General features: G+C 42.7%; 1 protein-coding gene across 1 annotated transcript in view; it reads right to left on the bottom strand.

The window, feature by feature from the left end:
- LOC117550984 (gamma-aminobutyric acid receptor subunit pi) overlaps nt 1-24,517 on the bottom strand; it is a 159,289-nt gene that overhangs the window by 50,517 nt on the left and 84,255 nt on the right. The window contains exon 4 of the mRNA XM_034223638.1: nt 16,816-16,883. Within this exon, the coding sequence (XP_034079529.1) occupies nt 16,816-16,883 (68 nt within the window). The remainder of the gene's footprint in view (nt 1-16,815; nt 16,884-24,517) is intronic.

Genomic DNA, 24,517 nt, shown 5'->3' with positions numbered 1-24,517 from the left:
ATAGAGCATGTGCAACTTTAACCAAAATGCTCGTTCACATCAAGCACGTCAATTTGCATACACGTAACAGCACCGCGCGATTTCATGACAGCATGGTAATGGATTGTTGTTATCATGGATTTGATATTAACGAGGCGGCAGATATTAGCTAGCGGCTAGCTAGTAATGATGCTAATGTACACATCAATCGTTATGTATTATATTACGCTGTATCAGGATCTAGTGATATCCAACAGAGCTTCATTTAGCATGAAATAATTATTGCACTGTAGCCTATATATATATATATTTATATACAGTGCAATAAGCTTCTTAGTGCAATACGAAGCTACAGGGACGTTAATAATGTCGGTAATATTAACTTTATTTAATACAACATTTAGGGTACAAGATTTAATCATACAGCCCATGTAGTATGATAATGAATTACAGCAAACATGTGCAATATATCCATTATTACAGCTCCGTGGGATGGCAGTAAGACGATATGGATCCGTTCTTATTGTGCATCCATGGGTAAAGATAAACGCAACTCACATTGGTTTCTCAAACAGCATCTCTGTAAACTACGTGTATTCACTGAATTTCACTCTCTGCCTTTAACGGCTCGTTGTAGCTCCAATAGCTCCAGTCCCACCCTCCCTGTGAGCACAGTGTGCTCTGATTGGTCGGGACACGTAACTTGAACGTGCCGGGCGGCGCGGTCCCGTGGGTTAGATGCGCGTTCATAATGCATAGGGAAATAACTCTCAGAATAACGTTATTAGCAAATGTTTACAACTTGAGGAACGAATGTTTTTAATAAAGGCTATACAAGTGTTCATACTGGGTAGTTTATTTAGTTTAAAAAAAATTATCCAACGAGTTACAGACCACTCTTTCCCCATGTAAGTCAATGGGAAAAAGTGTTTCCGGGCCTGGCAACCAAACGGAAGTGTAGTACCGCCGTTTGGCCAGCACGAATATTTTCATCTGAGTCCGGCGCACTTCCTGGGGGCTTGCTCTGTCCTAATGCAGTCTCTTTGAAACGGACATTATGGTGAAAAGTGGAAATGTGCAGAGAGATGACTCTTACTCTGGGATATATGCAATCGTTTTCACTGAATTCATTTCTCACACACACATCACTCTCTCTTGAACCCGCACAGTGTTTTGACAGCACTTCGGTTTATTCCACTCACGTGCACGCGCCCACCTGCTGGCTCCTATACTGGAGTTTACAGAGGGGGTGGGGAGTGTGGGACAGTGTTCTTTCCTCTGGGGATGAGCAAGAAGCAGCCACGCTGCGACTACTCCTCACCGACGTGACCAAGGAGATCGATCCAAAGAGCCCTTCCGTAAACACGGGGGCTCCCGGCCCGGGAGATCAACACGGTCCTTTTGGAAAGTGCCATGCGGCGTGGTCCCTCACCGGGATATCACACGGCAGACAACGGCGGCGGCCACGATCAAGCTACAAATAATCGCTCTGATCTGGTGAGGTGGGGGCATCTCCAGCAATTAGCGAGATGCCCAACACACCCGTGTTTATTTGCAGTCGCCTTGTCACGCGGTAGCGGGGCAGAGCTCTTTTCAGCTCCCTGCCCAGCCTGCTGCCGGCTGGGAGCAGCTGTGCTCCGCCGCCATGGTCATCACCTAGGGCGTTGGACCTACATGGACCGGACCCGGAAGTGCCCGACAACGGGAAACGGAGCCATCCGCCCCGCTGGAATGGCGAACGTGAATGGCACCGCCTCGGCCATATCCTGGTCCCCCAAACACTCTAAGCAGAGGTGGTGGAGATCAGCGCCCGCGATCAAACCAGGGCAGGTGGAGCATGGCCGAGCTTCCAGTAATGGTGAGTCCATTTTTAGTTTCTTCTAATCTTCGTTCGTTTAACTCTTCGGTCAGCTCGTCTGAAGAGAAAAAAGGATAGTGGGCGGCGGGTGTAGCCGCTTTATAGACTGTGGGCCTGCGCGTGCATTCAGGTAGGCTTGCCCCGATTGGCCGGCTACGTTTACGTAAACTCAGTAGGTGAAAGTACGCACAGCATGATAGAGAGTAGTACCCATAGAATCCAGTAGAGGGCGGAGCCTGTGTGAAATATAACTGTATTTTCAGCTATATTCCAGTGTAATTAACTTTAACAATAAACTGTTATGTTCTGTCGATTGACTAATTGATTAGTCACCAATTAGTTACTCAGGGCTCGACAGTAACGGTTCCCAGGTTGCCATTGACAACCAGTCAGAAAAAATGTCAACCACTTCTTGGCCTTAGGTTTTTAACATAAATAAATAAGGACAGCAAACAGCAACATGTGCACCCCAAAATAGATAAATTATTTGTTTTATTAAGTGATATTTAATTATTGTTATGACCAGTCGGAACCTGATACTTAAATTGCAGGTGCATTGTTGTGATTACGGAGCCAGAGCGCGGTGCACGTTTACTCCCGCGCACGGTGCTTTATTTTTTTTTAAATGGCGAAGCAAATGAAGTTGTTTGATTGTGGGGTAAAAAGTTCGGCTAACCCGTCAACATCTCAAATGAATGTTGATTCAACTGATACAGTGCAAGATGAACCGGAACGAAAAGGACATTTGTAAAGTCTTGGGTGGCGAAATATCCCGGCATCTTTGAGCTCGACGGAAAATTATACTGCAAGGCATGTACAACATATACATCCAGGGGCGGCAGGTACTGTAAGCTAGGGAAGGCTTAGCCTTCCCAAATGTTTGTGTCACTGCATCCTGGTAAAATAAAAATATAATGTTTGTGTCTTTGACATTAGCGCTGCTATGCAGCCACCTGTGCCCTGTACTACGAAGCCAGTTCAACATACCCTGGATATGTTTGAGTTATCTTAACTAACCCTAACAAACGAGATCTCGCTAAGCGGTCCTACGACGCCGGTTATCAACTCGGTAAATCAAGCCAGGTTTTCTCTCTCCAGCTGAGAGTGTGTTCTCGTGAAAGGGGCGGGCTTAGCTACATTTGACCAATCACAAACAGGGACAAGTGTACTGACAGCGCAGCGTCATACTTCATTAATGAAAAGTAAACTAATATATAAATATGAACTTTAAACATCCATGACTTAAACATATAATCCAGGATACAAGCCACAGAGTTGCACCTGCAAGGTGAATATAGAACAACTGGTTAAAAAATCAATAAACTACAGAATGTTTGTAGCGTACAGTTTTATGATACTGCCCCGTCTAAGACACGAGTGGATCTGACTTTAATTACATTTGAGTTGAGTGTTTCGTCAGCTTAATGTGTTTCTTAAAATAATACTTCTGCATACAGTATGTGACACTGTGAGTGTTGCACAGCCTGATACGGCTCAGCTGACTCAGATAAGGAAAAATATATGATACATTATGATGTGATATCATCGATGATCTGATTGATGATATGAATGATAAGTGCGACCCTTCGGTGTCTTCTCTGCATACGGCAGTTCAAACTGTATTTCCTTTATCCTGTAATATGACTTGATAGATTTAAACCCCGCACACTGAGCTCTGATTGGTCAGCAGGCGGTGCTTTCACTGATTTGATCTCTTTTCTATAGACGCTGGAGGCGGGCAGCGTCAGGTAAAAAAAGTTATTTAGCCTTCCCAAACCTGAGCCTCACGCACCGCCTATGTATACATCCATTAGTGACCCATCAAGTTCACTAGTTCAAGGCAGTGCATATTTCAGAACCACAGGGCTAGACAAGCATTGGAACTGCAAGCAACATGAGCGGGCTGCTCAACGATATAATGAGGCGGAGGCTGCAAGAGCTGGGGTACCCGTTAACGGGCCAATGAACACCGCAATTCACAAAATGAATGCAGCCAACCGGAAGATCTTAATCAGCCTTTTCAACACTGTATATTATGTCCTGAAAAATGAGGAACCCTTTACATCGTTGCCTTGTCTGCTGGATCTTCAGATAAAGAACAGATCTGATTTGCGGCGTCTGACAAGCTACAGGACAGATCAGGCATGCATGAGGTAATGTTTACACACACACACACACACACACACACACACACACACAACTTGCTATAAATTTAAATATGAAAAGGTTCAACTACGCACACACAATCTCGGCTCGCACAGCATGTTCACAGGCAGATTGAACAATAATGTACTGCGCACCTTGGAGGTCAGCGCAGCTCTGGTAGGGTCTACTTCTAAATTACCATTCAGAACTGTTTCATTAATATTTTGTTTTATGAAGAAATATGCAGATATTTTCCATATTTAATCTATACCCATAAATGTATACAAATAATACCTACCTCAGTGCTTATTTTACAGTGATTAGAACAGTCAATTGTTTTACATACCTCTTTTTTGTGTTTTGTATAGGCAGACCCACAAGGGAGGGCCCACAAAACCGTCACGTGCTGCATGACACAATATATATCAAACAGCAAGGCCAACAGCATTGCGTAAAGACGCACACTTATCGCAAATACATACACAAATAAAGGGCAACATAGAAACCACTTTTGAAACATTGTGTGCGTGGCAGCACAAACACTGGTAAATCACGAGCAAGGCACACTGGTTAAGGATGGCAGCTTCCTCATCGTTGCACTCGGAGAGAAATAGTAGAGACAGAGACGATGAACTGTTTAGCCCGCCTTGGGCATGGTTTATTTTTCTATGCACTGCAGGTGCATCCTTTCGCTCAGCCGAGCTAACTTAGAACAACAACACATATAGATCTGGACTGAATGTTTATCAGGTGAACACACCCTCATTTACATATGACGAAAGCCTGCGTCCTTAAGTAGCACATAACACTTCAGTGCCTCACAGTGGTACAATAATAACATGACATCCCTTTGTGAGCTTGAGTACAGAATAGACATAGGCTAATATATATATATAACAACAACAACTGAGGACATATGCACATTTCCCTTAACACACACATTTGAAATAAAAATATAACAGCAACAGCTTTGCTTGGGCCACCGTTGATAAACATAATAATACAGAGGGAGCGACGCGACACCACATTATGCAGTGCGTAATGTGGCGCAGTAAGCACTGACATATTGACATGCAAACATTACTTACTACTTTATGCTAAGTTACGTACTCCCCCCCTTTTTGTTGTCCTCTTTGTTCTCTCTGCTGTGCAGGTACACCTGGCTCCGCCTTCCCCAGGTGTTCCCAGTTGTCACTCAGCCGAGCTTGGCCCAGGTGTTCCCAGTTGCCAATCAGCCGAACATAAAAGAGGAGGCTGAAGGAGAAGGAGGAAGCCGATCACTACTCCGGATGTCTCTGCTGTGGCAGAGCTCTTTTGCTTTTTGTTGTGTTTCCTGGAGGACGTGTTAAAGTTAGGTTTTCGCGGCTTTATTTCTCCCGTTAGGTTGTGTGTGATTTTGGGTAGCGGAGGAAGGCTCTGGATCCTACGGCCCGTGGTGTGGTTGGCCCAAGTCCCCTCCGTCTTTTGTTTGTTTTACCTGTCCTCCAGTATATGTTTTAGGATTGTGGCAATAAATGTACGATCACTGTTTAGTGCCTACGTGTTGTGTATTTTTGTTTTATGTTGCGGACTGCCTCACGAGCCACTACTATTAAGTAGGGAGGCGGGTTGTAACATATGGGGGCTCGTCCAAAGGCTGTCTCGGGCAGGTGCCGGTGTGGTGGTGAGTAGTATTACTTTGTAAAAGGCCCTTGACAGCATTTATTTGTTTGGTTGGCTGTATAGCGTAGAGTTGCAGTGATGGATTTCGACTTGGAGGGGTTTGTGGGTGATCCGACTCGGGGGAAGTTGGATGCATGTAGCAAACAGCAGCTTGGTCTGATCGCAGGCAAATTTGACGTTGTAGTCAACAAACAGAACAAGAAACACATCATTAAGAGACAGCTGTTGGCTGCGCTTATAGATCAGGAGGTATTGTCAGAGGAGGAAGTAGACGTTCCAATGGATGACGGGACAGAGGTCCCTCAGAAAGTGAGCGACCTTCAACTTCAGCTAGAGCTGCGCAAGTTGATGGTTAGAGAGAAGGAGAGTGATAACAGACTGAGAGAGAGAAGGAGATCGCCTGTAATCTCGAATTGAGGAAGTATGAGGCGGAGTTACGTTTGAGGGAGCTGGAGCTGACGGCTTATCAGACTCAGCAGTTGGGGTCTGCGCAACCTCATGATTTTGACGTAGGCAAGTATACTCGGTTTATCCCAGTATTTAACGAAAAATACGTTGATAGCTATTTTGTCCTGTTTGAGCGTGTAGAAACAACGTTTAAATGGCCTGGGAACATGTGGACCGTTATGCTGCAGTGCGTTCTCGCGGGTAAAGCGCAGGAGGTGTATACTGCGTTATCTGAGGAGGTTAGCCGGAATTATGAACAGGTGAAAGCTGCAATTCTGCGCGCTTATGAGCTGGTGCCTGAGGCATACCGTCAAAAGTTTCGTGGTTTGAAAAGGCAAGATTGTCAAGCGTATGTGGAATTCGCCCGTGAGAAAGAGGTTCTGTTTGAGCGATGGTGCTCATCGACGGGGACAACATCTCTAGAGGACCTAAAAACATTAGTGCTCATGGAAGAATTTAAAAACTGTTTGCCTTACACAGTAGCCACATCCCTCAATGAGCAAAAACCGGTGAAACTGTTTGATGCTGCGGTTTTGGCTGATGAATATGTGCTTACTCACAAGACTGTCTACAGTGAGAGGACTAGGGCACAGGCCGGGTTTGTGGACAATAATATCAGATAAACCCCAGTGTTCACTAAAGTGCCATGGCAGTCCAGCAGGCCAAGAGTTGCTGAGGAAAAACCAGGAGAGGTGAATTGGGGATCTACGGATAGGCCAGTGTGTCATTACTGCAAGAAAAGAGGTCATATTGTTGCGAATTGTTATGCTTTGCGGGATGAGGAGAAGTCTGTAAAGACGGTCGCTTTGGTGAGTACTTCAAAGCCAGGGTCTCTCAAATCTGAACTGGAAGTTTTTGCTCCGTTTCTCATGGAGGGAATGGTGTCTTTACCGGGGAAGAACAACAGGGTTCCAGTGACCATTTTGAGGGATACAGCAGCTTCGCAATCCTTTATGATAAGGGGTGTGTTGCCCCTCTCTGAGGAGTCTGCTGTGGGTTCAGGTGTTCTTGTGAGGTGGGTTTGGTATGCAGTGTGTGGATTCGCCATTGCATAATATTCATCTTGAGTCAGATATGGTCACAGGTCCGGTAACTGTCGGGGTTCGGCCATGTCTTCCCATTGAAGGGGTAGATTTGGTCTTGGGGAATGATATAGCCGGTGGCAGAGTGCTCGTTAAGCCGGGAGTGAATGCGGTGGCAGTCACCCGCAACAGTTTTACGGCTACGGGATTGGACAGACCGGTCAGGGATCCTCCATCATGGCGTGAGGGTGGGAAATCAGGTACGATAAGCCCTGGGGCTGTTCATAACCCTGTCGCTGCCTGTGTGGAGGCCCTGCCCAGTGCTAAAAGTGACACCCCTGTCACCTCGGAGGCCCCGATCGCTGCGGAGACTCTGGCCAATATGGAGTCTCATTTGGCACACTTGCCTGATGCGCAGCGTGCAGATGTATGGGAGCTGATCGTGAGGTGGAGCGCCCTGTGTCGTACCGCTCCGGGAAATTCAATCCCCACCAGCGGGTGTGTTCCACCATTGGTTCCACAGTCGAAAAGGAGGCACTGGCTATGGTTCTGGCTTTGAACCATGTTGAGGTATACGTGGGGTCATCAAACATTCCTGTCACTATTTTCACCGATCACAACCCCCTTGTGTTTTTGCAAAGAATGCGTAACACAAATCAAAGGTTGATGCGGTGGAGTATTTTCATGCAAGCCTTCAATATTGAGGTCAAACACATTCGTGGCAAGGATAATGTGTTGGCTGATGCATTGTCGCGCTTATAATATAGCAGTTATTGTGTGTTGTTAACCTGTCTGGTGTGTGGAATGAGTGGTGGTGAGCACGTCTGTCAACTAAGGTTGATTGTTGTGATTGTTTTGTTTAAAAAATAAAAATCACTAACTGATGGTGGGGGTGTTACGTACTTTCTCCCCCCCCCCCCCCCCCCCCCCTTTTTGTTGTCCTCTTTGTTCTCTCTGCTGTGCAGGTACACCTGGCTCCGCCTTCCCCAGGTGTTCCCAGTTGTCACTCAGCCGAGCTTGGCCCAGGTGTTCCCAGTTGCCAATCAGCCGAACATAAAAGAGGAGGCTGAAGGAGGAGGCCGATCACTACTCCGGATGTCTCTGCTGTGGCAGAGCGCTTTTGCTTTTTGTTGTGTTTCCTGGAGGACGTGTGAAAGTTAGGTTTTCGCGGCTTTATTTCTCCCGTTAGGTTGTGTGTGATTTTGGGTAGCGGAGGAAGGCTCTGGATCCTACGGCCCGTGGTGTGGTTGGCCCAAGTCCCCTCCGTCTTTTGTTTGTTTTACCTGTCCTCCAGTGTATGTTTTATGATTGTGGCAATAAATGTACGATCACTGTTTAGTGCCTACGTGTTGTGTATTTTTATTTTATGTTGCGGACTGCCTCACGAGCCACTACTATTAAGTAGGGAGGCGGGTTGTAACATGCTAATAAAGCTGGAGACGCCGTTTGCCTGAAGAATGGAATCGCCTCAGCAAAGTGTCCTTCCACTCATCCCTGCATTTCCTGGTCAAGTCCTTTTCAAACCCGAGTTGAATAAGGTGAGCTTTCCGCTGGTGCAGCATGCTCCGTCGGTGGTCACTGAAAATGATTTTCAGTGCTGAAAACGAGTTCTCACAGGTAGCAGTGGAGGCCCCGAAAGTTAAGGCCAACTTAAATGCCCCTATGACACTTGGTATGGCTTCCAGGGTCTTGTGGAAGGTGGTGAGGAGTGTTTTAATGGTCCATTTTCCATCATCTGGGGGCGTAGAGCCTTCATTTGTGCGCGAAGAAACTGTCGGGCCACAACAAACTTGGCTTCTACAAGTTTAGTGCTGGTCAACTCCAACAGGGGCAATACTTTGTCTGTGTTCAAAAATAAATCACTCTCAGGATCAAGTGAAGCCAGTGATTCCATCAGTGCGCTGTTGCGCTCTCCAAAGCGTCGTGCCATCTCTCCAGACACTGCGTCAATAAAACAGTCTCCTACTGTTTCGTCCTGGTCAAGCCGTGCTCCAGTAGATTGCTCTACAACATAATCTTGTAGAGTTGTGTTTTTTGTTGTGCATCTCTTCTTACTTTGGGGCGGGTCAGTTGTGTCCTCTGCTTCTCCACACTTATCCATTAGCGCACCAAACTCGGTTTCTGTGCGCAGGCCCGCAACACACTCCGTGGCTGAGTTCACCAGTTGGACAGCTGTCAGGAGATCCATGTATTTCGATTGTAGCATTCTATTGGGTGGTTCAAGAAGCATCAAAATCTCGTTGATGAGAAGCGCAATGAATCTGAAGTCCAGCTTTGAGATGACACTCAGCAGTCCCACAGCTTCCACTCTCAGGTCAGCTGGGAAGGAAAGTGCACGTTGAACTTCCGTCAACAGCTGGGAAATTTCCCCATGTGATTTCTGTATCACCTGCACTGTGGCCAAATGACCGGTCCAGCGTTGGTCAAGCAGACGTTTTAGTGTTTCCCCTTGATAATGAACCGCGACTGTGGGTTTTTGGATGAATTTGTACAAGAGGTTACACACATTTAAAAAATCTGTGATGGGCTGTTCTGCAGACATTGCCTGCACTACCACTAAATGGAGCTGATGATTGAAGCAGTGCACGTATGAGATGTCCCTCTTCAATGTATCCTGAAGGAGTTTCTGTACTCCACCATATTTTCCCGACATCAGGGAGGCCCCGTCATACACTTGGCTCAGTATTTTGTCTGTGCTCAGTCCAGCCTTGGTCAGTTCGGAAATAACCGTTTGGGTTAGAGTGTTGGCATCCCCTCTGTCTGCAGTGGCTATGGTCAAAAGCCGCTCTTTTATCTCACAGTTTGCATCGATAAACCGAAGAACAATGGAAATATTCTCCTGCCCGGTGGGATCCCTGGTTCCGTCGACTTTAATAGAACACACCGCATTCCCCTTCGACAATATGCTCAGTCACTAAGGTGCTCATTATTTCTATTATGGCATTTTGCATGTCGTGAGAGGTGTATGTTGCTGTGTGGGGAATGCTTTCCATTATTTTGGCCAACTCTGCATCTTTGTGCAGCGTATACTCAAACAGCGATAGGAAGAGCCCACTGCCTGACTCGGACATGCTGTGGAGTGCATCGTGGTCACCTCTGAGAGGGAGTTGGTTGACAGCTAAAAAAGCTATCATATCAACGACAGCTGACACGTAATAACGGTTCCGTGCCAGCTGATCTGTGTGCACCAAAGTTCTAATTTCCTTATTTGTTTCCTCGCGTATCTGTCTCTCTCTCCACAAACTCTCACATTAAATGTGTTCTTTTGATGCGGCATGTCTTAGCAGTCCTTTATCAGTCTGTAATGCGTGTTTCCAGTCGCAAAAACCTTTGACAGTAAAAGTCGCATCAGATGAAGACGTATTGACTTTAAACTGTCTACAGGGGAAACAAAAGGCTGCGTCTGCTTCTAACGAATCTTCAAGCCGGTCTGTTGTTGTACCATGCAGCGGCAAAAGTGCGCTTCTTCCCTGAAAACAATCTCCCTGGAAAACGATCCAGTTTCACCTGGCTGGGTTTATTAACCCCAAGATCATCTGGGGCTGTTGGTCTTTGAGCGGTTGCTGGCCCAATAGTACCTGTTGATGTGCTGCTGCTGCTGCTGCTGCAAGGTAGCGTCTGTAGTGGAGGCACCGGCACGGAGGAGGAGGACGATGCTGCTGCTGCTGCTGCTGGCGGATGTGGTACAGGGTGTGGCAACGCAGGTGGTGATGGTAGGGGCACAAGGAGCTGTGCATCGGAGGACAGCATTGGTGGCGGCCGCCTTGATGAGTCAAGGATTGGGCTCGCTAACTCAGCCCCGGGGTTTGCCGAGGTCAAGCTTGTGAGATTAAGGCGTACTGCTGCAACGGCAGGTCGCCAGCAGCGCCATCGGCTGCAGTTCTTTCATCGCTATTTCGTTTTAATACATTCTTAGACCTTTTAAGCCAATTTCTGATGTCCATTTTGTAATTCAAACAGAAATGGGAGTCTACAGAATGCACAATAAACAAATCCAGAATTGGCGGCAGAGTTTGACGCTGTGATTGGTCTAAATGTGGACGAATCACAAATCACAACAGACACATGAATTGATTTGACGTAGCCTGCGATTTGTTTTGTAGTTACTATCTGACATCACATACATCGTAGCATAAAAGTTCACAGTTTATTTATAATTAAAAAAAAAAAAAAAAAAAAAAAAAAATGAAATGTTATAAATAATTTTAAAAAACGTGTTTATTGGGGGAGGGCAGGAATGTCAAATGGGAGGGCCTGGCCCTCCCACGGCGCCGGGCATGTGTATAGGCTTACTCCCCACATTGTAGAAAACATCAGGCATTCAGTCAACACTTCATTGAGAAATACAACAGCCATATTTATTTTATTTGATGGAGCAACAGATAACAGCGTCCAGGAGGTAGCGTTTGTGTACGTCAGATATGTCACCAATGGGGAACCCAAGACCGTGTTCTTCAGCCTCCAACCTGTCAAACATGCATGCTCAAGGACTTTATGAAGCAATAGAGCAGGCCTTTGTTGACAATGGCATTGATGATTGGAAGACAAAGCTGGTTGGAATGGCTTGTGATGGCGCACCGGTTAACCTAGGGCGAAAAAACATTGTGGCTACCCGGGTCAAGGAAAATGCAGAATGTATGGTCACTGTGCACTGTGTGGCACATCGCCTGGAGCTGGCGATACTTCAGGCTATCATAGACAATCGTCCCCTTGATGATTTGAAGGACATCCAGAAAAAGATCCACAAGCATTACCAGTACTCACCAAAAGTATTGAGGGAGGTGAAGAGCATTGCAACCTCACTGGAGACAAAGGTCTTAAAACCAAACCGGGTGGATGGCACACGCTGGACTCCTCACATGCAACGAGCATTGGAAGTTCTCACTTTGAACATGTGGCTGAGGCCAGACCATGTGAAGCTACAGCTGAAGTTCGTGGAAGAGTATGGCGTTATATTTGTGCCTCTATCCTGAGCATGCAATGAAACATGTTGAGCATAGAAAATGCTATTGAGCGCGCACTTGAACATTTTTGAGCACAGAGAAATATATTTTCTCTCATAAAACTCCTGCTCCGTGCGCAAGCAGACCGCTGCACGCGCTCTCTCTCCCCCGCTCGCTCGACCTCTCCAGCCTGTGCGCGCTCAGCTTTGCCTGCGCTCGCTCAAGTTGTCACAGCGTTACAAATGTGCCACAAAACCAACCAATCGGAGAACTCGAGAAGGTCAATTCTGATTGGCTGGTCGTCTCCAATCATATCTTCTATCTGAGATGAGAGAGGGATTTTCGGTTGCCATCAGACTGTTGACGTTCTTATTACACATCTATCATTGACATTTACAGGACATGACAGACTTGAATGAAGAGAATAGCACGCCACAGTGTCAGGTGAGTTATACATTTCTAGTTTTCTGATATCATGTTATTGTTTGCAATGCCTGAGTTTGCTAGCCGGCAACATAGCTATAGGGGTAGTTTAAGCAAACCGCTAACAAACCGTAGCCTACATGTACATGAACCCTTCTGAGGTATTGATTACTTGCTGTAAGCATTAGAGGTGACAGAATGACAAAACATGTTTCTCTCTCTATCACAATGTTGGGTTGACCAGAACCTGGACCAACTTCTGTTTCCTGTTCTACAATGGGCATAGAGCTTGCGTTAATTTTCAACCGGACAGATGAGGCTAGGATACCGGATAAAGTTAGCAACACACGTTAACCATGAATAGCCTATTAATCCGTTCTCTTAATGTTATTCCAAAGTTGTGGAATTAGAGAAAAGGGGCTTCTTAACGTGCTTTTATCCGGGGTGGAGGGAGTTACATATTAGTTAAATATAACATTGGGGCGTGTGATTGTAGTGGGTGGAGGTGGTGAAATGAGGATATCCATTTTGGAGTTCAAGCTAGTATAATATAGTTTAACGAACGTTACACAATAATAAGGAAGAGAGCTATTTGTGTGATACATCGCTATTGATATGGATTTAGAGTGCATATTTGAGACTTCCAAACAGTAAACAAAAACGTAACTTATGGGTGTTTTTTAGCAGAGCCATATAATGTCCTTGTGATTCTGTTGATTATTACCTGTCTGTATTATGTTGCAGCTCAGCTGATTTTTGGATGTATGGCAAAGGGAGAGAGACTTAAGTGAGAGTGAAAACACAAGGTAAGTTTAAAATAGGTCAGCAATTTCCCACCCTATAGGTTGCTAGATGTATCTAACCCTTTCTCCTGTCTCCCTCTTTCAGCACAATAACCCCAGGGGGGATTCAATGGAGCCTGAAGACCTGCAATGAGACCCTCACCCTGCACCTGAGTCTCAACTCCCAGAGTTTAGCAAGCCTCTCCCTGTTGCTTATTTTGATTAAACAGACGTTAAGCTTCCCAATGGTGTGGTCTTCGTTTTGTGAAAAATATGATTACCTCACATATGTTGTTGCTGTTGTCTTTTGTGATAGTTAAATTGCTCCTGCTGACTTGAGCCAGCCATTCTTTCCTCCTCTCTGTGTCAGTGGGGAAACCTTACATTCATACTCCTTTCTCTGAGCGATTGGAGCATCCCCAGGCAGCACAGCAAACCATGGGGGAGACTATATGCCGGACAACACAGAGGAAAAGGCACAGACAAACTGCATGACATGCTATTCAATGTTTATTGAATTCCATTTATTTACAATGGATGTTCCTAAAACAACACATTTAACCTCATCATCATGCTGCTGCTGCTAGCCCTTTGACTCATTGTGCTGTCAGTTGACAATCATTGATCGGCACCTGTGGGTCTCCTGTCCTTTCTGAAAGTCATAACGATTACATTAGTACTTTAGATTACTTGTGTCCTCAATGACCAGGGGATTACTGAAACCACCATGAATTAAAGAAATGGTAGAAATGTATCTAATCAGAATTTTGAAACCTTCCTTCCCTCCCTCTAAATATATCAATAAACATTAGGATGTGATGCTCCTGACTACCATACAGGTTTAAGAAGATAATATTTGTTTTAAAGAATTCAAAGCAATAAACAACAGCAACAGGCTCTAACCAAGGCAACGTTAGCCTAACATGTATATGTTAACAGGTAAGATAGCTGTTCACACTATGTATATTTTCTACTTTCTACGTTGTAATGCTATGTTATTTCGATTTAAGATGTTTTCATTTTCGATTGTTTAATTCTAGTCTTAACTGTCTAATGTACAATGCCTCCTTGTCTTTTGCTGCTGCAGCGTAAACATTTCCCCAATTGGTATCAATAAAGTACTTCTTATTTTATCTTAATCCTCAAATATAAAAAAACAAAAACACATTGATGTAACTACATACACATATCGATATGTTGTATAGATATTGCAAATCAAAACCTTTATTGACCACTAATTACCAAAAATTGCATTTCTATCCTGTTATTAATGCATTCAAATCGTGATTCAAATGGCCCACCACGAACTTCCGGGAACTTTCTGAGTCTCTCTGAACCACGTGATGATCAAGCATTTTGGACTTCCGCTGACGCAACTCTTCTCTCTACATGGCGCTGGACCAGCCAATCAGAATTGGCCTTCTCGAGTTCTCCGATTGGTTGGTTTTGTGGCACATTTGTAACGCTGTGACAACTTGAGCGAGCGCAGGCAAAGCTGAGCGCGCACAGGCTGGAGAGGTCGAGCGAGCGGGGGAGAGAGAGCGCGTGCAGTGGTTTGCTTGCGCACGGAGCAGGAGTTTTATGAGAGAAAATATATTTCTCTGTGCTCAAAAATGTTCAAGTGCACGCTCAATAGCATGTTCTATGCTCAACATGTTTCATTGCGTGCTCAGGATAGAGGCACAAATATAACGCCATAGAGGAGCAGCATTTCTAAGAAACCGCCTGAGAGACTACAGCATTTTGCGTTTTCTCCATTTCCTGAGAGACCTGCTGCATGTCATCGCAAGTCTCACTCTTATCTTTCAGAAAGATAGCCTCACTGTCAATGGCATGCTGGATGCATTAGAAACATCTAATTTGGAGCTGACTGCGCTGAAACAATCACCTGGAAGCAAACTGGCAGAATTCACTGCTGCTCTCCAGCGAGACTCCACTGGTCTTGAAGCCATGTACAAAGGTACTAAACTGACGCATGTGCAAACTGATGACAGCAACACATACCCTGAAGTGATTGAAACGGTCATGCAGCACATGAATAAGAGGTTTGATAGTGAAGCAGATGTGTCAACACCCATTTTGAGAGCTGCTAGGATCTTTGACCTTAAGGAGTGGCCACGGGAGAAAGCAGAGCTTGCAGCATATGGAGACCATGACATCAAGCAACTATGGAGTCACTTCCAACCTGTCCTACAGAGACAAAATCCTATACATGAGGAATAGTCTTGGCAGAGTGGATTCAACTGAAGGCATTTATTGCCAATGGAGGGTGGCGTTCTATTTCCAGTGCATGTTATGGAGGCCACTAGGAGAGGTTTGCCCATATCCTGATGCTACACGATGTGGTGTTGGCTCTCCCAGTCTCTTCAGCTGTATGTGAAAGGGGATTCAGCTGTCTAAGCAGAATCAAGACAGATTGGAGGTCATCTCTAAAAGTAGAGATGATGGATAGGCTGATGTTGGTGTCACTTGAGGGACCCACAATCCAAGACTTCAATGCTGAAGGGCCAATGGATCTATGGTGGGGATCAGCACAAAGGTCAAGAAAACCCACATTTGAAAGGGAGACAACAGATTACCAAGAAACGAGTGACTTGCTCAATTCCTTTTTGAGGGATTTGTAGAAGAAGATATATGTTGTCAGAAATGTTTAAGTCTCAGTGAGGGGCTTTATGATCCATACCTTCGCAGGTCCTGACTTCAATTCCATTCCCTACAGAAAGAAAGTGTTCTGCTAAGGTTGACTGAGAGGATCAGTCTACCACCATCTCTAAAACATTTTCATCTATCTGATATTTTTCTCATCATAAAAATGCTGAATATTTTCAATTCAGCTACCACAGAAATGTACCAGTTCCAGAGTGTTGTTTTATTCCTATATATATCAATCTATATATCAATCTTAATAATCGTATATACGTAAGTCCTCTCAGGAGCATGATGACTTCCTCCAGGTGTCAGAAATCAGGCCGTTTAGCTCACCTGCTGGGTGTTATGAGAACTCACTAATACATAGTTTAATAATCTTATAGGTGTTAATTAAGGTGTTAACCTCCAGATATCAGGCCGTTTAGCTCACCTGCTGGGTGTTTTGGGCATGTATCTGCTGGGTGTTTTGGGCATGTAATAAAGCATTTGAACATTCTTCTGTGTCACATTTTCATTATTAAGTTGATGTATAACTGTATAGTATCTTAATTATTTAAAATATAAGGTGACTAAAATTGGCAACCATATTTTCTGTTTGGCAACCAAAAGCTGATGCCTGGTTGCCAGCCTGGCAACCACTTTTAAAAGTTAGCGTTGAGGCCTGTTACTCCAAAAATAGATTTCACTTACTGGCTGTTTTACTGTTTTAAATGATTGGCACGTTTTGACACTTGCAATGATTCAAGTGAAATATTTCTAAATCCATATATGAAACTAAACTTTGGTGGGCCCGGGTTGAAAGGATTACGTGAGGATACAGGATATTAGGATACGTGTACAACTTAAAAACTACTGCTGCACTTAATTTCTTATGTAGTTTTGTGGTGCTTAAAATATTGTCTTACCATGTTGATCTCTGAGATAGTGTCAATGCTGGCGATGTCCAGGCTCATACCCACTGTTACAGGACCATCTAGAAACACAAAATAACCAATACAAATCAGTGTTGTACATTATTTACACATTGCATAATCCCCATGATTTATATGTAAATAATATATGCTTGTGTATAGTGTATACCTAATGCATACATGTAACTGGGTTATATGAAAAACTGTATATTGGGAGTCATAGGCTTCTATAGCTGTATTATAAAGAATGGTGTTTAGAGAGAAGTTTTTGAAGGATTATATTTCAAACACTTCAGACTCCACGTTGCTGGCACGCCAACAGCTGCAGTCTGTCAAGTGTGAACCCCCAGAGGGAATAAGTTCTCCATCATTCACCATCAAAGAGGGATAACTTTATCACTCTTAAATGTTTCATCATTAGCCTTGTCTCTCTCTTATCAATCTTAATTTCCATTAACGAGACCAATGAGTCATATTGCAGATCCTGTGTGAGACTTAGTGTGTGCCTACTGAAGATGTTTGGGTGTAGAAACTACATGTATGTGCATCATAAATAAACTGTAGTCTAAATGATTCAGTCATTGTGACATCAACCAAGAGTTTATGGACATCTTTGGTTTTCGATCGCCACCATCTTGTTTTAGGAACAACAAGTGGCACGAGAAGTACATCTTTGAACAAAACAATTGTATTTTACCAAAATGTAACTGTTAAAATTCATGATCTAAAAAAACAGTGTGAAAAGTTCCAAGACAAAAACATGGACAGCACACAAACAGGACAACAGTGGTGACCCTTCAACCCAAAGGTAGCTACGCATTTAAGCATACCCACATTATCATCTATTTTACTGTAAATAATCTATGGTGAATAGCCACCATTTACCAAATTAACATCATAATGAATTGATTGAGACTAAGTGTCTCACTGAATAGTAAATCAATCAACAAATTGGGTAATCTTCTCAAGACTTCTATACAATGGGACATCTGCTATGCTTGAACCAGAGTTTGCCCCCTAATATAGTATATCAGGCTTTCAAATAATATTTTCAACACTTTGAGAAGTATATTTACTTACTTTGGAGGAAAGTTCAACGTGAAGATTTGTCATTATTTGAGTTTTGTGTGTTAAGGCGAGACACTCCAGGTGAATAGGGTAATTTTTTTAACTTAAAGGTATCAGCTAGACATTTCTCCAGTTGATTACTTACCATAAGGCAATTGTTTTTTTGTATTACAAGTTTTCTGAAATAGCATGTTTAAATATGCAAATTATTCATTATCTCATTAAATATGCGCTTATTTTAACACATTTCAGGAATCTAAATCTGAACTTTGGATAAAGCCAGGTTCAAAATTGTTGTTTCATTTTGTAGTCATATTAGTATCTAAGGCTTTTTACAGAAGGGATATTGGATATCTCTTTTTATCACTCCATAAATCAGAAAATACTGTCAACAGCCCTAAAATATCAATTTTCGCATGTTTTTAGGTATACAATAGGGATGTAACTGTATCCGTATTCGTCCCGTACCGTCACGGTTCGGCACATGCAGTCACACGGGGAATACGCCTTTTTTTTACGAGTGGGAAAAAAGTCTGTCACTCAGGGCAGTATTACACTATATATATTCCGGGGGGCGGTATTGCGCCTAAAAGCCAGCCACCCGTAAATAACAAATGAAGAACAAGAACAAAACACAACAAAACAAACACAATACATGAAGAAGAAAAGTTAGTAGCTGTGGCGAGTTCACACAACACACAGGAGCTAGAAGACCCACCTGCTTCTTTTAAATCAGGTGTGTGGGAACATTTCGTGTTCCCTGTGGACTACAACAATGATGTTGTGGATCGGACGAGGACGGTGTGTCGGCGTTGTTCGACAGCTAGTGGTAACACGTCAAACATGCTCAAACATGCTCAATCACATCCGACAACGTAGACAAACTCATCTTTTTGAAGAAAAACTTGAAAATAGAGTAAAGCTTGAGTACCTTTATTTAGGCATAATGGCCTCACACACTCACAAGTTAATTACACATGTTAGACATTGCTCCTAAAGGTACAGATTTTATTTTGTTTTATATTTATCATTGTATTTATTTTATATTTTGACATCAGGAGATGTTATACAGTTCTGTATTAACATTTATTGATTGTGATTGAAACACTTTCTTATTATTTATTTAAATATTTTCAAGACATTATTTTTAGTTGTACAGCTTAGTTAACCTTTTTGTTTGACATCAGCCATTATAAATAATATGGCCATCTGAGTGTGTGTGTGTTACTGTTTGTGGTTTGTTTTCAACTGTGTAATACAGTTAATGATTCCAAATGTTAGAGTTCCTTATGTTCATACCAAAACTTGCACTACTGTTAAAAATAAATAACAGCAAAAAAAAATTATGCATTTGGGACTTATTTTTGCTTTTCCTTGTTGTACCGAACCCGTACCGAACCGTGACCCCCAAACCGAGGTATGAACCGAACCGTGACTTCTGTGAACCGTTACACCCCTAGTATACAATGTTGTATAATTCAGGCTATGAATTATATATGAACAAACCCTTCTGTAAAAGCCTTCATAATATTGATAGGAATATAACTGGAAGGTTTGGTGTATCTACGTGCTGCTGAAGTTGAAATTTCGGGTAGGAGAAAAAACTCATTTTGAGAAAACGACCTTTTTTTGATTGAAGTGAGGCGCTAGCTAAACCCTCCTGTTCTTTGGATGACAGCTTGCGCATCGACGCACTTCGTGAAGTTATTTCATGTTCGGGGTCATTTGTTTTTTGTATAACCTTGCTTCGTGCAAGTGACAATTGTTGTTGTCTTCTCTGTGAAAGTTTTTTTCATTCGGAAAGCTAACCAGGAAGTGTTTTAGCACACCACGTGACGTATCTGAACGAATCATGTTGTCAGAAATTGACACCAGCCAATGAGATTTCGTTTCTTGGTTTAAGACCCCTTTGTACTTTCACGATTGGTTGCTGATACAAAGGAAATGACCATATTTGGATCCGATGAGATTGTGCAGGAGAGACACAGCTTTCCAATGATATCTCTGATGACATGGTGCACACAGCAGTCGCGGTACTTTATGTTACTTTAGAATGCAAACTTTTGGTGAATTTAGGAGAAATCTACAGACGCAAATAGACAAACTATAGTAAAATAAACACTTCAATGTGTATTTTGTATGTTTTCCTTCCAAAAGCCTGAAATAAAACATGTTATAGAATCAAAATAGCACAAAATCTCAAAATTGGCCAGTACTTGAAAAACTATGTTTTTGCCTGCCGTGTCTCGCCTTAAGTTTTGGGTTTATTCAGAAATTCTGTTCTCCCCGTGTCTGGTCTTCCTTCCTGTGTTTGCCCTCCTGTGTCTGATTGTGCCTCATTAGGCTTGTTTGAGACGCGTTGCGGCTCGCCTCGAAAGTAGACGAGAATAGCCGATCGCAGCCGGGGTGGTCTCAAAAAGCTTGCCTGAAGTCGGACAGCTCCGAGTCGGCTTCTTCTTCTTCATCTTCTTCTTCATCTTCGCTTTCTTCTTCTTCTTCTTCTTCTTCTTCTTCTTCTTCTTCTTCTTCTTCTTCTTCTTCTTCTTCTTCTTCTTCTTCTTCTTCTTCTTCTTCTTCTTCTCGGTTTTTTGTCGGATTGCAAACAACTTTAAGGTGCATCCGCCACCTCCGGAGTCGGCTTGGCTCGGTTTGCATTTATAAAGAATGCACGCATCTGTTTAATCGTTAATGTCAGATATGTACTAAGGAAATACAAAATTTTCTAACTCAAGATTAGATTCAACTTTATTGTTATTGCACAAATTACAGGTACTGAGACAACGAAATGCAGTTTAGCTTCTAACCAGGAGTGCAACAAGCAGTAAAGTGAAAAGTAATAATCTACAGAATAAAATATAGAATGAATTGAATGATGAATAAACAGTGAGGGGTATGAATATACACAGCAGCCTGTGAGCAGTATGAACAGTGTGTATGAATATGCTAAGATATATAAAGTATGAAAACGGTAAGCAGTGCAAGTATAGTATAACATATATAGATATGAATTTCATGATGATAAACATTGTGGAACAATTATGAAAAATAACGTAAAACTGACACAAAACAACAACAAACTTTTGCCGAGCCAATTGGAGAGTTTCATCACCAGCACGTGGTAAAAACCACCAATGAGCGCTCAGCTCGAGATACCAGCGAGTCGTTTCCCATCAAGCATTTCGCTTCCGCAGCCCGTGGAGAGCAACTGTGCCGCCTCGCCGCGCCTCGCCGCGCCTCGCCGCGCCTCGCTCTCAAGGCTGCGAACGTCTTTGTCCCGCGAGATTTCAACGTCTCATGTAGGCGAGTCTCCAGAGCAAGTCGGACAAAATGACTAACCATCATGCAACGCACTAGCAAGACGTTGATCGAAATTGCGCAGGTCTGCGTAGGTCTCGCTTGTCTCAAACAAGCCTACCGTGTTCACCTGTTGCCTTTGTGTTTCTGCCTCCCCTGCCCAGCTGTGTCTTGTCCTGTGATTACCCTTCTGTGTATTTAGTCTTGTCTTCCCCTGTGCTCCATGTCCAGCCTGTCCTCCTACAAAAAACGACCACATAGGTTGATTGTTCAGCAGCTAAATACGACCCAGAGTCACGTTTTAAAGTGTAGCACCTCTAGTGGTCGTGTAAGAAACAACATGCTCCTGTCGATCGCAAATGCTCCGGAGGGTCGTGTATTCACAAATAACCCTCTCTGGAAAATCCTAAATTGTGGAATAGTTTGGCCATTAAAATGCTTTTTTATTAGATTTCTAGCGAGAAGTGTATATTGTACTTTTATAATCTACGTCCAGTGGATGTGTAGGATCTACAGTTTGATAGATATACGAAGATGATTTGAGGTCTCGCCAGGAGAACGTGTACTGTATATGGGGCAGCTTCCATGTAAAGTTAGCGTGGGTGAAAACAGTATTTCCGGTCTCGAAGTTTTCATAATAAAACCGGAAGTATTCCCCACACTGTCAAATGATTACACAGTGATATCTTCATTACTCATCCACTAAAAAACATCAGTTTATCCTTGTTAATTACACAATATTGATTGGTTTAAATTGTGTACAATGCTTTTGTGTTTTTAACCTTCGATTCGGAGAAACAAATTGTTTTTTTCGGAGTTTAGACACTACAGAGTTTCCGAAGACACTACACTACCCAGAATCCCCAGCTATCGTTTGGGACTACAACATCCGCCTTGCTTTACAAACCCCGTGATTAGCCCTCAAGCTCTGTGATTGGATGTTGGAGTGGCAGTGCGACAAGGTTACGCCGAATGTCAAACAGCTCTTTGAAATGGAATGGAACCACGCCAGACTATCCAAAACTGGACTTGGACGGGTCCAGCCCAGCCCTCCCCCCCCAGAATTACACATGCTGGCTATTGTGTGTTTCGCAACATGTTCTATGGCACGTCTCTACTGGGAATAGTAGTTTTAAAAGACGTTTTCGTATTTCCCACAATTAGAAGTTGCCAGTTTTAAACTGTATACATCCCTGGAGGTTTAGGGGATACGAAACACATTGGCGTTATCAAATGTAAAACATATAATTAATACATGGGTGAAAATTGCTTGTGCCCATAATGGGCAGCATTAATATACCCACATGACAGCTAAGGTCAGAAGAGCTTTATTTAACAGCTGGTCTTATGTCTGTGACCCCTCCTGTTGTTAATTGATAAGCCTGAAACATGCACTTGTCAAGGTTCAGATGCACATTTAGCAAATATGGCAGTAGCCATCGATCATCTTAAGATAAGATACTTTATTGATCCCAAGTTGGGAAATGTTTTTGTTACAGCAGCATGTACTACTGTGTTCTATTCCACTACAATTCAGAGGTTAACCTGATATGTTTACTCTACTACATTTATTTTTGTTACTTTGCAGATTCTGATTAATGATGTGAAATATAAACAACCCTTAAATCAGACTTTAGTTACACCTGAGTAAAATTCAGCCTTATCAGTTTGTCTGTTTTGCACATCCTCCTGTTAATATCTTTGGACGTCCTGCACTAAACAGTTTTATTGTAGAGATCACTACAGTATCTTCTTGATATTTTCTATTCTATATTTCTATCGTTGACCCCTATTTTGTATGTAGGCTACTCTTAATATTTAAATATTTTCATCAAATATAACTTATTCAACAACTAAATTCAATAACGTGCTTTAACCACTAGGAGGTGCGGTTTAAAAAACCAGTGGTCTAGTTAATAAAACATAATAATATCAAACATAATATGACTATTCACTTTATTGTGAAATTAAAACAGAACGGTAAAGGAAAATACAGTTTCAGTCTCTCGATTTGAAGCGTATACATTGTACCATGAACCTGTATAGACCTGTAACAGTCAACTGCATGAGGAGTTGGAAAGGTAATAAATAATATCTTTAAAAACTACAAAAAGATCCCTTTCTATCAGCTGTGCACTGTTATGGTGTAAATATAACCTATCTACCAATTGGATCAAATATAAAAGTCAGCCGAATTAGTGTTGATACTGCAAGGAGACGTATTGTGTGAAAATAAATGAAAGATGTTGTTTAATTGTTTATATATTTATGGTCCACGTCACGTATTCAGTTTTGGCGGCATTTCTTACAGTTTGTCAAAAGGTCTTCTGATCAGGGCTCTATAAATAAATATCTACGGCGGATATGTAATATTTAATGCAGCCGAACCGTGTATTACAATGCCGTTATGTGATGACTTTCAAAGAGAAAAGCAAGAACACTCGGAATAAAGTATTTTTTAAAATGTTTTCCGATTTCATATCACATAAACACCATATCCCGACGTGCATTGCGGCGTGATTTTAGCCTATCAAAATCTCTGAAAAAATAAATGTGTCTCTGAGAATCGAAAGAGAAAAACCTATGGGAAAAACACAAAAGCATTGTACACAATTTAAACCAATTAATGTCGTATAATTAACTAGGATAAACTGATGTTTTTTAGTAGATGAGTACTGCAGATATCACTGTTAAATCATTTGATCATTGTTTTTTTTATGAAAACGTCGAGACCGGAAATATTGTTTTCAACCCGTAACTTCGTAACCTCAAATAATCTTCGTAATATCTATCAACCTATAGATCCTACATATGACGTGGATTCTAAAAGTACAATATATACTTCTCGCTAGAAATCTAATCATAAAGCGTTTTAATGGCCAAACTATCCTACAATTTAGGATTTTACAGAGAGGGTTATTTGTGAATAAACAACCCTCTGTAATGTTTGCATTCAACGGGAGCACTAGAGGCCGTCAACTTTAAAACGTAATTATAAGTCGTATTAAGCGCTTGAACAAACAACATATTTGGTCGTAATAAGGGCTTGAACAATCGACCCATTTGGTCGTATGAGTTGGAGGACTTGTTGTCCATGTCGGTCTGTTGTATTTTCTCACTCTCCATGTTAGTCACTTACCTCATGCTACCTGTTTTCGATTCACGTTTTTTGTCTTGTTTTTTCATGCCAACAGCTTTGCTTAAATAAAGCTTGCTTTTGTTTTGAAACCCGCTTCCCTTTTTAACTGCACTTGGGTCCTACCTTTTCCCAAATCACGACAGGATTAATGGTCATCTTGTTTTTTTTAATCATACCATTTGTGTTTTTTGGAAC

The sequence above is a fragment of the Gymnodraco acuticeps genome, unplaced genomic scaffold (assembly GCF_902827175.1).
Source record: "Gymnodraco acuticeps unplaced genomic scaffold, fGymAcu1.1, whole genome shotgun sequence".
In the NCBI taxonomy this organism is placed as follows: Eukaryota; Metazoa; Chordata; class Actinopteri; order Perciformes; family Bathydraconidae; genus Gymnodraco; species Gymnodraco acuticeps.
The sequence above is the reverse complement of the archived record's forward strand: the minus strand, read 5'-3'. Positions and strand labels throughout refer to the sequence as shown.